This window comes from Poecilia latipinna, unplaced genomic scaffold, assembly GCF_001443285.1.
Source record: "Poecilia latipinna isolate Pla-1442-1.1 unplaced genomic scaffold, P_latipinna-1.0 Scaffold552, whole genome shotgun sequence".
Classification (NCBI taxonomy): Eukaryota; Metazoa; Chordata; class Actinopteri; order Cyprinodontiformes; family Poeciliidae; genus Poecilia; species Poecilia latipinna.
In genome coordinates this window covers 361,145-375,278 of record NW_015113168.1, presented here as the reverse complement: position 1 = coordinate 375,278, position 14,134 = coordinate 361,145, and the positions used below count along the sequence as shown (strand labels likewise).

The window sequence follows — 14,134 nt, the reverse complement described above, 5'->3', positions numbered from 1 at the left end:
TGTTTGTTTTTTCCTTTTCCTAGAAACGTAAACAAGCAACGCTTAGCCTGGCGGCGGGGCTAGTAAAGCATGGCGGGCACTGGGGGGAAAACCCTGTATCGATTTGTCAAATTTAGATTTTTGGAAAATCTAGTTATTGTTTCTTTCCACCGATGGGTTTCCATAGTTCATAGTGATGTTGTCCCATCTAAGAACTACCATATTGTTTGATAAGCCTATTCTACAGGTACTATTTATTTTGACTTTGAATTCAGGTCAACTCAAAGAAAGAATGATTGAAATAAAAGCCAGGGTTTGTTTTTTTGTTTTTTTAGATTTTCTGTCATTTGTATTTTTTCTTCTTGTTTTTTTGAAGAACAAAAAGGAAAAATGGATCAAAATTGGAAATTTAATCTTGGGTTAAAAAATATCGAAGATTAAATTTTTTAAGCCATATTTCCCATCCCGCTCTGGTTCATACTGTCAGATATTGGGCCAGAGCACCCACAAATTTTTTTTTGAATTTTTTTTTTAATGAATGCATATTTTGCAGACATTGTACTTTTATTTTTGGATTTTTATGAATATATGCAATACAAAAGTATTTGAAAATTATGAAGTTATAGTAATTTTGTTGAGGGAGCAACATGGAGCTACTGCCTAGCGTCAGTTCATACCCAGTTAACATGGTTTCCAGCCCAGGGGCCCCATCCTGCTCTGTCACAGCAGTTTCCTCTCCTTCCACAGGAGAAGAACTCGTTCTTGAACTACAACGTGTCCTGCATCCTCACCATGCCGCAGTACATGAGGCAAGGCTACGGAAAGATGCTCATTGACTTCAGTGAGTACAAACACGGCTCTCATTCACTGATAAATGTCGCCTGATTTAGGAGGGTGCCTCTCAGAAAAGTTTCAGCAAAACTGTTGTACGTCTTTTCTGTTCTGCACTAAGATATGCGCAGAGAATTCAATTAAAAACAACTTTCTCTCCTGTCCAAAAACAACAAACAGGCTATCTGTTGTCCAAGGTGGAGGAAAAGGTGGGCTCGCCTGAGCGCCCCCTGTCCGACCTGGGTCTGATCAGCTACAGGAGTTACTGGAAAGATGTTCTGCTGCGGTACCTCAACAGTTTTCAGGGAAAGGAGATCTCCATCAAAGGTTGGAATGTTTTTCTTTTATTATTATTTTACCTTTATTTAATCAGGAAAGTCCCAATGAGATTAAAAACCTCTTTGTCAAGAGAGTACTGGCCAAGAGGGAGCAAAGGTCATACAACATTTAGAAGTAGTTCTGATGTGCTTGAATGTGCTCATACAGAGACACCGAGTCCAGATTTTGAAGGAAAATTCTGTAGAATTTTTTACATCATGGATTCCAATGAAAACTAGGGGTTCACTGATTGCAGTTTTCTGGTCAATCACCAATATTTATAAACCAGATTTTGGGCAGCACCATTTTTTTTTTTTGTCTGAAAAGTTGCTGTGGAGAAGCAGCATTCAGTTTCTATGTTCCACTAATCTGAAACAAACTTCCAGAAAACTGCACAACTGCCGAAACAGTTCCTTTAAATGAAGGCTAAAAACCGTTTGATTTAAAGCTGCATTTGAATCATAATAACTGGAACATTGATAAATATAGTCAAAGTACATGATTTTGATGTTCTCATTTGACAAAATCTTGTTTCATAAATTAGTTACTGTATTATTTTTTTATGCTCTAAACCCTTTGGGTAACACTTTATTTCAGGGGTCCCCAAACTACGGCCCGCGGGCCGGATCCAGCCTGCCACGTCATTTGGTCCGGCCCCCTGAACAATGCCGGATCCGGCCCGCCACCTCATACCAGAGAGCATTCAGTGTTTGTTTTTTTTCATATATTGTATTTTCCGGTTTATATGTGGATTTTTCTTCAACCACCAGGGGGACTCTTGAGCAGATGTGAAACTAACTTTCCTTCAATGAAAGATATACTAGTCAGTCCCAGTCACCGTTTCACTCACGGTTTTTTCCATTTGCATTCTGGGTAAAAATCTATCTAAAAGCGCGAATGTGTCGCAGAATTGATCATTTTAATTTGATCATTTAGATACCAGCTATATTGGTACCAATCAGTCGAACCTACAGTATTTGAACCACTGAGGACCGTGGATTCGGCAGGCGCTGCTGACCCCACCACCCTAAACTCCTTTAATTTCTCCCTTTCTGTTGCAGAGATCAGCCAGGAGACGGCGGTGAATCCGGTGGACATTGTCAGCACACTGCAGTCCCTTCAAATGCTCAAATACTGGAAAGGAAAGCACCTGGTTTTAAAGAGACAGGTGAAGAACTCGGACTGTTGTCTTTGGTTTACAGTTTATTTTCCCATCTAGTCAGTAACTAACTGTCTTTTTTTCCTTTCTCTCTGAAGGACCTCATTGACGACTGGAAGGCGAAGGAGACCAAACGCGGTAATGGGAAGACCATTGACCCCACGGCCTTAAAATGGACGCCGCCTAAAGGGACGTAAAGGAGCTTCCTTCTTCCTCCTCCTTCGTTCACTGGCATCCTCACAGCTGCAGCACAGTCACATCTGACTACCGTTCACCATTTCTTTGGGTTCAAACAGTTTACGTGTTGACTTAAGTGAAACAAATATATCACTATGTAAATTTTAAAGGTTTTTATTATTATTATTCCTGCGGTTCTCACGCTTAAATACTTTACATTAAAAGGAAAATGTGGACAAAGTTGGACCTGGATTTTAATAGGGTTTGGACTGATGATATGAAGAAAAAAGTTATACTTGAACTAGACCATTAAATTTATGGGTTAGTTCATAAGAAATTTTTACAACTAAAATGGTTATATTAAGATATATAAATTGTGATATTTGCTGTATACGTGAAGAACTCTTCTGGAGTTCCTATATATTAACTAATTTATGCAAAGACAAACTTGACCTCTAAGGGTACAGGGTAGATAAAGTTTTACACTTTTTATGAATTTTAGGTTGGGAGCAGAGTTTAGCGCGTAATAATTTTCTTTATCATTTCTTGTTAGATTTGGACCGACGGCGTCTTGCAAAAGTATTCATACCCACTGACATTGACGTACTTTACATAAAACCTATAGCTTGTAACTGGTTTTCCTCCAAGATTTCCCTGTCTTTAGCTCCACCCATCTTCCAATTCTTACCAGCTTTCCCGTCTGCTGAAGGAAAAACTTCCCAAATGACCAAAAAAAAAATTAAGGAGTATGAACACTTTTTGCAAGAAACTATAAAGCCTTTGCATACAGGATGTCTGAATCATCATGTAGTTTGGTCTTAGGTCTCAGTGAGCCCATGTGTTATCTGAAAAGTGAAACTAATAGAGCGCCACTCGCCTGCCTCATCACTCAATTAGTAACGGGCACCAGACGCGCCTGCTAATCCAATCTGTGGCGGGCGGCATCGAACTGGAGCCGCACCTCGTTCCGCTGTGGAGATGCAACGCAGGTCAGCAACACGTTGACCTATGTGAAGACGTCCTGGCTGACGCAAACCACCTGGCCTGGCTGGGTTAGAAGGACACACCCTGAAAATATACAGTTTGTTAAAATAAGAGCTCTGAAGAAGTGGACTTTTTAAAAATAATTGTGTCTTAAAAACCTGTTTAGAGTTAAAATTATTACTATTTATCTTTTAAATGTCTAGAGAAACTCGTTTACACACTGTTTCCAACTTGAATGGGATGGTTTCCTTAGACATTGGTTGTAAAATCAATTTGCTTTTGTTCTAATTTCTGTGTACAAGTGAGTGGAGTGAACCAGCACTTCCTACCAATCTGCATCTGAAGTCAACATTTTAAATCCCACTAAGTATCAAAAAAGAAAAATCGATTTGGAAATATTTTAGTGATTGTGTAACTCTTCATCTGGTAACATCGAAGAAAAATGTCTGTTTGAACCCAAAGTAAATAACCTGTACGCGTCTTGTGTCTTACGTTCAGTCTGTCTCGGCGGTCAGTTTGCCAGGAAGCTATAGCTGCCACTGGCCACGTTCAGACGGCCCTCTGCTGTCGGACAGATTGTCACCTAGATGTGGGTGTGGGATCGATCACCTCTTGCCTGTTTTTACTCGTTTTCGTATCACTCGTGATGTTTGCGGTGTCCGAGGTTACACACGTTTGTTCTGTATCCTTTCATTTTTAAAAGTTCTCATTTCAGTTTTATACTTTTTCTACCTCTGAGGTTTTACTACTGTTTAACAGTTCAAGCAACTGTTGTTCTGTGTTTTCCTTTTTAACATGTGTTGACAATTTTATTTTATTTTTTTTCTAGTGGTTTAACCCATTTGGCGTTTCCCTTCTTTTAATAGCATAATTAATGCTATTATTTACATTTTTCTCTTGGGGGTATTTATATTCTTAACTTTAGAGCGTAAAGGGATGCTTTATTTAGCTGGACTGGCTTTCTTGTAAATATATTTATGTGAGACCAATATGTAGATCTGAATGTTGAAAGGTCGTTTAAAGAAGGAGGATTTCAGGTCATCCAACCCAGCAAACAGTGACAGATTTTTTATTTTTTTTTTACATTTCAGAGGCTTATTGCCTGCTATAGGAAGTGACAAGACTGAGTCAAAATGTGTCACTTTTGGACATTGTCACCACTTGTTACAGCAAAAACAAAAAAATGACAAGGATGAATACGGTATAAATGAGCTTGATTAGCAGCCCACACTGACAGACCGAAAGGGATTTTGTTTTATTAATATTTGTATTGGTAATTAATCTAATTCTATTTATGTGATTAGTCATAATCTGTTAAATGCACAGTTTATTATTTTTGAGAATATGCTGTAAGATAAATAAGCTAAAACCTACTACCGTTTTCGTTAGATTAGCACAAAGACTATGAGCCGTTAGCTAGCCAGGTTGTTGCTTCTTCTGCTCCTGTAATTGATCAGTTTAAAATAAACCAAATGTAGAACATATTTATGGGACTCATATGGGTCCTTGTTTAGAGCAAAGTCAATCTTCTAGTTTCTTTTTGTTTTAGTCTTTGAAATAAGCTGAGCAAACTGAGTAGTTCAGCTTAGTTTTGTACTTAGCTACCCAGCTGCTAGCCTTGGTTTGCACTTTTTTTGCTTTACAGCTATCCTTACGTAGCTTCTTACTGGGCTAAACAAAATCACTATAGCATAGATGTGTACTTAGCGACTACCAGTGTTGAGCATAGCTTTGTACTTAGTTTAGCTAAGCTATCTGAATGGTAGCTTAGCATAGCTTTGTACTTAGCCAAGCTAAGTGACTGTCATCTTAGCTTTGTTTTGTGTTCAGCTAAGCAACCTGAGTGGTTGTTTAGCATAGGTCTGTACTTAGCTAAGCTTACTGATTGATGTCCTAGCTTAATTTTGTGTGGTAGCCTAGCATAGTTTTTTTTTAACCTATCTAAGCTAACTCACTGCTGTCTTAGCTTTGTGTCTGAATCTGAGTGGTTGCTAAGCAATCTGAATGGTAGCTTAGCATAGCTTTGTACTTAACTAAGCTAACTGTCATCTTCGCTTTGTTTTGTATTTATCTAAGCAGTCTGAGTGGTTGCCTAGCATAGCTTTGTACACAGCTAAGCTAACCAACTGCTGTCTTAGCTTTGTCTTTAGTTAAGCAAACTGAGTGGTTACTTAGCACAGGGTTAGAACTTAGCTAAGCTGAATGACTGCTGCATTCACTTAGCTTTTATTTACCTCACCAATCTGAGTAGTGACTGACCTAAATTTGTATTTAGCCTGCTTTATACTGCTAGCTTAGCTTAGCTGTGTACTTGGCTTACAAGAGCATGCTATCTTAGCTTTTAGTTTTGTAAGCAACAAGAAACAAGATAAGTGGCTTGTGATGAAATTGAAGTCTCAACATCATTTGATCATAAAACATGTATTTTTTTCCCCATTTGATATTTTGTTTTGGAGCTTTAAACATTTAGTTGCTGACATTTTTTTTGTCTCTGCCAGACTGTATTTTTTTTTGTACATTTTGTCTAGTGTGGTGTAATATATTCTTTCTGTAAAATATGTGAAGTTGAAGATATTCTCACTGTTTCTTTGTTTCCTCTGTTCATGCATCTGTAGAAACATGGCTGGCAGGCCGATCTTAATATGTTTTTACTTAAATTCTAAATAAGGACTATTTTTTGTGCCAACCGTTAAAGGCAAAGCGCACTCCATTGGTTTAAAGTTGTCAAAGAACAAAAGTCTATCCAAGGAAACTCTTCAAATGACTGTTTCATACTTGACTGTGAATCTTCTGGTGTTGAGCGCTCGTCTTTTACAACAAAGCATAGCTTGAACCTATTTCCTGTTTCTTAACCTTGGGAGAATGGTTACCTTGTTTTTAACACAAAAGGAATACATCCTATTTGGTAACGCTTTATTTGAATGGTGTCTATAAGACTTACATAACACCTGTCATGAAAATGAAGACACTTCAGGAATGTTTACGTCTGTTGTCATGAAGTGTTATTCGGCAAATAATGACACTTTCAATGCAAAATTGAGACATTTAATGGACTTTTAATCCTACTTTGCATTATTTACCGAACGACACTTCATGAACATTCAGGAAGATTCCTTCATGTTCATGGTAGGTGTTATGTCATGTTTATGACTTCAAATAAAGTGTTACCTCTTATTTTATTTTAGAACATGAAATTCTCATTTGATGATAAAATAAACTTGAAATAACGGGCTCCATCCACACCACAGACTATTTTTGTCAGAAATAGTCTGTGTGTTGAGCGTGTCAGTCCATTGTAACTATGGTGAGATATTCTCACATCGTGTCTTTGTATGCCTTGAGGTCACCATACCCATTTTGTTTCTTTTGTATTGTGTTTTTTTTTATCCAATTATTGTTTCTGTATTATTTTTACCTTTTTTTGTTTGTTTTGGTTTTTGTGCCAATGGCAGCTATAGATAGACAGCTTCCAAACTTGTTACAGGTCTTCACCTTCCTAAATAGAAATAGAAAAAAAAAATACATATATATATATATGTCACCAAGTAAACTTTCCTCAGCTTCCATCAGTCAGCAGCAAGCTGTTGTATACTGCTACTACCTAATAAACCACTCACAAAGCAGCAACAGAGAAAAGTAGCGAAAAGTGGCATTGGTATGTAGCTCAGTTGTGCTTTTGCACTTGCTTTCACCCCCTTCCACCTAATAAATGCAATCGTTGAAACAGATGGTCTGGTGTGTTTGTGTGTCGGTCTATTTCACTTTGCGACAGGATCACACTAAAGAAGGTTAATACTAAGAAGTCACCGGGAAATTGATAAAAACTTTTAAGTCAGGTTGAATTTGCAAGAAATAAGTAGAAAGCCATGCAAACAAAACTAAGACCTTTTATTTTCACCATTTATATTTCAATGGACTTTGGTGCAATTTTTTGGTCATTTCAGAAATGCCTTGAAACCAAAAAATGTCCTTGAATTCGTGATGAATTCTATTCAAATGAGCCGAACAGTGCGTATGCCCGCTCAGTGTTTGTCCGTTCACACATTCACGGATTTTTCTGTGGAAGGTAACTCTAAATTATTCTTGGAAAATTTGCCTGCTCGTGGATATTTTTTCTCTTAAAGCTCTCCTGCGGTCTTAGCATGACGCTCAAGAAGAGCGCGGCAGATGTCACGTTTGCACAGCGGGGAAGAGGGAGGGTGAACGGGTGCGTTGTCCCGTCAGACCGTCAGTTTCCGAAACCACAAAAGAAAGCAAAAAAGTTGGGGAGAGAAAATGCCTCGGTGCAATGGAACTTGACATACTGGCTGGTGTTTACAAAGCAGCCAATCCAAGAGTGGATGCAGTGTTAAGACAGTTTCCACTGTGTACTAATTCATATTAAGGTATACTTGGTATTTGAACTGTCAAAATTGACAGTTATGCGAGTCTCAAGTCTTCACAGAGGTTCACATTCCTGTAACTCGGCAGCCCTAATATAAACTCTAGAGCCAGAACTGGAATGGAAATGGTTTAGATCGCATACATCACAACTTAGGATGGCGCAAAGTCCAGAATTTAATCCAAATTAGAGTCGGTGGCAAAACTTTAACATTTATGTTCGCTAATGTTTTACAGAAAATTTATATAACCTGGAGCTACTTCGCAAAAAAGAACCTGTAAAAATGTTGACTGCCTAGAAATGCTAGCCTGCTCAAGGCACAAACCCCCAAAAACCTTCTGATGAAAGGTGGGCTGACATTATTGACTCATTGGTGATCAATAAATATGCTCACCACACTAATCAATTTTTTATTAGTAAAACATTAAGAGCATCTTTTTTGCCAAGATGGACTAGTAACCTGTTGTGGGTGTACACCACCTGCTGCCCAACAGCCGTTAGCATCCAACCCAAAGATGATTCATGACTTTATTGGTGCATCGTTTTCCTCCCATTGCAGAGATATGTTGGTCTGTCACATTAAACAAACCTTTATCTGACAAGATGTGAAACAGTTCTTGTGGTATTGGGTCGAATATTTCCGCAGCCTGACCCTCGACATTTTCCACCATATGTAATCGAAGAGGATTGAACAAGAGACCGTGTGGCCAAAACCAAGTTTTATTAATTAATATGCAACAACATGATGTATTTTGCTGTTATGAAACAATTGGAGCTCTGTTTTTCAATACCAAATGGCAAATTTGCTTCAACTAATCAAAATGTAAAAATAATAATAAATAAATACCACTGTGTTGCAACTGTTCACTTCAATAGCTTTGCTCATAATGTGGGAAATCACAAATAGATGGCAGATATGTCAGGTGTTTAGAAGTATTACTGAATAAATCCATTGACGGGATTTAAATGTGCATAAATAAAACATAAACAACATACAGCAGATGACAAATTTATGGCAAAGATCTGAATGACATGAATTTGCAGAATCTTGCATTTATTCATGTTTACTGCTGCAGGTGTGCATCACCGTGTCTTGTGGATCTGCAGAGGTACTGAATAGAAAACGTCATTAAAGTGAAGCTTTCTTTATTAGTTCATCTTTTATTTTTTAGTTATCTTCAGAAAGAGTCAGGTTTCCACTCTTCGTCACTGTCTGGGGGGGGGGGGAAAAAGCAAAGCGATTATATTTTTTACTCAACCCTGAAGAACGTCCACATGAAGAACGCGTGAAGAAGATTTTTTACTCCGGACACAGTGAGGTGTTGTTACCTTGTCCTAAATTTCTCCTGCCCATGAGTCCAACAAACATCTCGCCTTTGTTGTTATTATTTCCTGATTAAAAAGAAACATGACAAAAGGAAAGGGTGAGGGGAAAATATTCATTTCGAAGACAACAATACAACTAAGATGTGATTAAACTAACGTTTTCTGCCCAGTCTTGCCAACGCACCTGAAATAAAATATGAAAGACGTATAAAAAAAAAAGAGCTCAGGTGTTGACTTTTAATGTATTACATGTATAATCTTGATTGATAGTTTTACCTGGACTTCTTCCCATCAAGCCGTGGAACTGCTGTGCTTTGGACCTCTTGATCAGATCTGCCAGCCGGATGGTTAATCCTCTCTCCACTGGGAAACCCTGAGTCACAAGACAGTCATAAATCCTCTAAACAGGGGAAACGTCTTCCTAACTGTCTAAAGCAAACTGATTTGTTGGTTTTAATTATTACCTGCTCCTGCACTGTAAAAAGAACATCTGAAAATATTCAACTCTAGATATTAATGTTAGTTTTATATTATTATTTTTATTTTCAACATAATGTCAGCCGATTTTTTTTTTTTCTGTTATATGACGATTGGAGACCAGTGAAATTTAAAAAGTATATAAGATGAGTAAAATGGTTTTGATAATTTGCTGGAATTTAACTGATTTGTGTATCTTTTTTCCGTTAAATTTACATAATTTCTACTCAGATATACTGAATAAATTCCACCCAAATCCAACGTAGGTAAGATGTTGATTTTCAGGTTCACATCTTACAGTTTATTTTTTACTCAACAACAACCTCTCAGCTTTATGAATTTTAAAAACAATTCTTTTGAAATATAGAAACGGAGCACAATTTATCATTATTAAAGTTAAAACAACTTGTGGTATCAGCTGTTGTTCAGCTGGACTGTAGTCTGCATTTTGACAAAGAAATTTGGATAAAGCAAGCTGATGGAATTCTCTGTTAGTGGGATGAGGAAAAATTATATTTGTCTTCTTAGATTTTGTTATATGCTGAATAAGTCACTGTTGAAGACACACAGCGCTGGTTGTTACTATTATTATTATTAGCAAGTTTGATATGTATTGACTTTAAAATGTATGACAATACTTTTCACTTTGACACTTTGTATTAAAATTATTGTTTAAAATTTGTGTTTACATCAAAATAGCACACATCAAAACCAAATCATATATGTTTTTTTTTTTTTTTCAAATATTGTGCTAAAAACTAAGCACAATATTTGAACTGTATTGGTTTCAAAATATATGTCAATACTTTTCATCTTGGCATATTTTTGCATGCAAGTTATTGTTTAAAATCAATGTTTAGATCAAAATAGCAAAATAGTACACGTCAAATCCAAATCATAGTTGTTGGGTTTTTCTTTTCAAATATTGAATTAAAATTTAAGGTGCGTTCAGAAGGTGCGTTTCCCCTAAAGCCGCTCGCGGGTCCATGCAGCTCCCGTTATGTTCTTAATGTGAGGTGAAACTCGGACCAAAGTCCATAAACTCGCCATATTTGCTTGGTTTCTGTCTTACCTGCCAGTTGTCCACCGTCCACATTTGTCCCTCCTCGTCCTCCGCGGACAGCGGAGCCCCCAGCGCGCTGACGGTCTGCACCAGCACGACCAGCAGTAGCACCGCCGCTAACTTCACACCCTCCATGGTCAGCGGTCAAAGCAGCAGCAGCAGCAGCAGCAGCAGCAGCGGGTGGTGGTGACTGAGGCGCCGCTGCTTCGAACGCATACAGGGGCAAACTGATGTCAGCTGCGCAAAAACAGCAACCGGTTGGGTTTTATTATTATTATTATTAGATTCTCCGTCTCTCTCTTAGGTTTCATCTGGAAAGAGGGTCTCTGCTTGTTCTTATAAACTCCTTCTGATCGCTCCACCCCACAAACCAAGCGTGTTTCCCCCCACCCCACATGTCTGAGTCATGAAGCGTTGATACAAGGTAGGATGTCTTTCTGTACCAGGTGAGTGACACACGCTTTCACTCAATACATGAATGAACTATACCGAAGTGCAAATTTAATATGTCAGGAAAAAAATAACTATTGGAAGTGACAAGAGTGTGTTTTTTACTTTCAGGTCTGCCTTCAGCTGCAATAACCATAAACTGTCATGTTGAGTTTTTATATCCCATAAATCTACAATCTGATCTTCAGGTTGAGGTGTTCGTTTCCTAGTCACGCGACTGACACGGTAACCTGATTTATCCATTCTTTAAATAATCTCTGCCACAACCAATGTTGAGAATTTACCGTTCCCCAAGCTAACATGTTACACAGAGGTACAGAGTTCCGGTTTACAGGGTTGGAATTTAAGACTCTTTAAGAATAACATTTAAGACCTATATCTCCTCAGAAATGTCCAAACTTCAACAGCCCAACTGACAATAAATTTGAATTTACCCATGATAGACGCAAAAAACCTAGCTAGATAGCTAGCAAGGATATGTTGGCAGTGTTAGCGTTAGCCTTAAGTCACAAAACACAAGATGTATGACTCAAACTTTTGACTGACAAAAAAAGTGCTGTGAAAAAAAGAACAAAGAAAATATACAAGATTAAATAGTCCTACTAAAATAAAATTGAAGACCTGGTTGTAATGTATCTAAGGCCAACTTAAATTTTTTTTAAACGAGTTTAAGACACTTTAAAGTCTTAATTTTAGATGCATGAACATAATAATGAATAGAAGACTTGTTATGTAAATATTTACTTTTTGTGGGGGGAGCCTCTAAAAATAGAGCTGCTCATCTATTTTTACTCATTTTTGAAGTAGATAAAGTATGAGTGCAAGCATTGAGTTAAGGGGCGTGGCCAGTAACAGCTTATTTGCATTAAAGTGACAGAGCCGTAAAACAGTTCATTCTGAAAGAAACTCCAATTAGGCAAAACTGAGGAGCTGAAATCTCATTATAAGAGGATGATTTTGGGCAAAAAATGTAATGAACATGTTTTGGGTAGTCCATGGACCTACCTTCACATATCTAAAAGAAAATATAAAAGGTACCTTTTAAGAATTGTTTTAAGGATGTTACGACTCCCTATTTTTTATATATTTTTTCATGTTACCACCAGGCTGCACAGTGGCGCAGTTGGTAGAGCTGTTGCCGTGCAGCAAGAAGGTTCTGGGTTCGATTCCCGGCCCCGGTCTTTCTGCATGGAGTTTGCATGTTCTCCCTGTGCATGCGTGGGTTTTCTCCGGGTACTCCGGTTTCCTCCCACAGTCCAAAAAACATGACTGTTAGGTTAATTGGTCTGTCTAAATTGCCCCTAGGTGTGTGTGTGTGTGCACATGGTTGTGTGTCTGTGTTGCCCTGCGACAGACTGGCGACCTGTCCAGGATGTACCCCGCCTCTCACCCGGAACGTTAGCTGGAGATAGGCACCAGCACCCCTCCCGACCCCACTGAGGGACAAGGGTGTTCAGAAAATGGATGGATGTTACCACCAAAAACTTCAGTGTATTTTGGCATGAGATTGCAACACTGGTAAAAATGTTGAAGGGTTTATAGAGGCTTTGTGGTGACTTTAAGGCAGAGTTTCAGAATGAGCAGGAGCTTCTTAAAGAGACAGACACCCGATTTCAAGCTGTCGAATTTCTTTTAAGTCACATTTGATATATATATAGACTTATAAGAACTGAAGTTATTTGAGTTACTTGACTATGTTATAAAATGTCTCTATGTGCCTGGAAAATACATAATACTGCCCCTTTAATAAAAGCCACTGAAGTTTTGTTTTGTAACTTTATCAAATGTGAAAACATTATGCTGTTGTCCAACACCAGAAAGAAGAGCAAAGCTCCCGAATGAATTTGAAAAGTGACATTGAGTTTGAAATGCCTCACAAAATTTGAAGGACAAAATTTGTAGCGCACAACAGTAGGGCATTTTTTTTCCAATGACCTTACATGATTGGACAGCTCTGAAGGTTGTTTGCACATCACGATTTTTTTGACTGCATCTGAAAAGGAACGGCATGCTGACGTGAAGCTGCTGTAAAGGACAAAGCTTTTCACAGAAATAATAACCAAGGAAGCTGCATCTTTACAATATGAATATTCCCTAAGTTACTCCTTGTCTAGGTGACGTTATCAGCTACTGATATATTACTGTCCTTTGTTTTGTGCCTCTAAACATCTTCCACATGTGTTTGCTCATTTTGATCTACAGTGCCTGGCACAATATTCATACAGCTTGAGCATTTTCACATTTTTAACATCAGAACTGGCCACTTCACCCACACTTCAACAAACCGGATATATGGAAAACAAATAGATTTTTATGCATTTTGATCTTTCATCCACATGAAAGTGGAGATTTGAAAAAGCTCAATATTTGTGTTTGTGTGTGTATAGTTGGAAAAACAGAGTTTTAAGGTCCTGTGCATTACAGAGACCTTTATTTGGTCCCTGTATTTGGTGCGACAAATAATGCACCAATATATCCACATACTTGCTTTGACACGATTCCTAATTGACATCGTCTTGTGTTTTAATAATGTTTTATGTCCTAATATGCTATTTAAAAGTAGATCGACCTATACATGGACCTCCTGGCGCCATGTTTAATTCCTAACAGGAAGTCGTAGTTGTTTTGAAGCGATCAAAAAGCTGATGTAGGTTTCAGCTTTGCGCTACACTGCCCCCTACGAGTTTGGCACGCTTAAAACAATGTTCAAGGACATATTTGTGTCCATTCATGTGTAAGAAAACTTTTCTGTGTTTTTTTTTTTCAAGCCATGTGATGGAGATTTTTATACATGCGGAAGGTGTCTCACTGCAGGTTTTAACCTGCCAGCATCACAACCTTTATCATATATGCAAGGCTGGGTGGAATGAAGCAAAACAAAACAAAAACAAAATCATAAAGTAACTTCTGTTGAGAATGAGAATCTCAATCGATGAATCATAATTTGTATTGACACACGGAGCATAAAATCAGCCAAGAAAAGCATTCA

At 38.0% G+C, this 14,134-nt stretch overlaps 1 protein-coding gene and 1 long non-coding RNA gene across 8 annotated transcripts in view; both read left to right on the top strand.

The window, feature by feature from the left end:
• LOC106952987 (histone acetyltransferase KAT7-like) overlaps positions 1–7,176 on the top strand; it is a 24,294-nt gene extending 17,118 nt beyond the window's left edge. For all 7 annotated transcript variants that reach the window (XM_015041466.1, XM_015041465.1, XM_015041469.1 and 4 more), the window contains 4 exons: positions 727–820; positions 991–1,137; positions 2,190–2,296; positions 2,386–7,176. In XM_015041466.1, the coding sequence (XP_014896952.1) occupies positions 727–820; positions 991–1,137; positions 2,190–2,296; positions 2,386–2,484 (447 nt within the window). In that variant the 3' untranslated portion in view covers positions 2,485–7,176. The remainder of the gene's footprint in view (positions 1–726; positions 821–990; positions 1,138–2,189; positions 2,297–2,385) is intronic.
• A 6,426-nt stretch (positions 7,177–13,602) lies between these two features.
• The window catches only part of LOC106952988 (uncharacterized), a 17,034-nt gene continuing 16,502 nt past the window's right edge, over positions 13,603–14,134 (top strand). The window contains exon 1 of the long non-coding RNA XR_001426093.1: positions 13,603–13,676. This is a non-coding gene — a long non-coding RNA (uncharacterized LOC106952988). The remainder of the gene's footprint in view (positions 13,677–14,134) is intronic.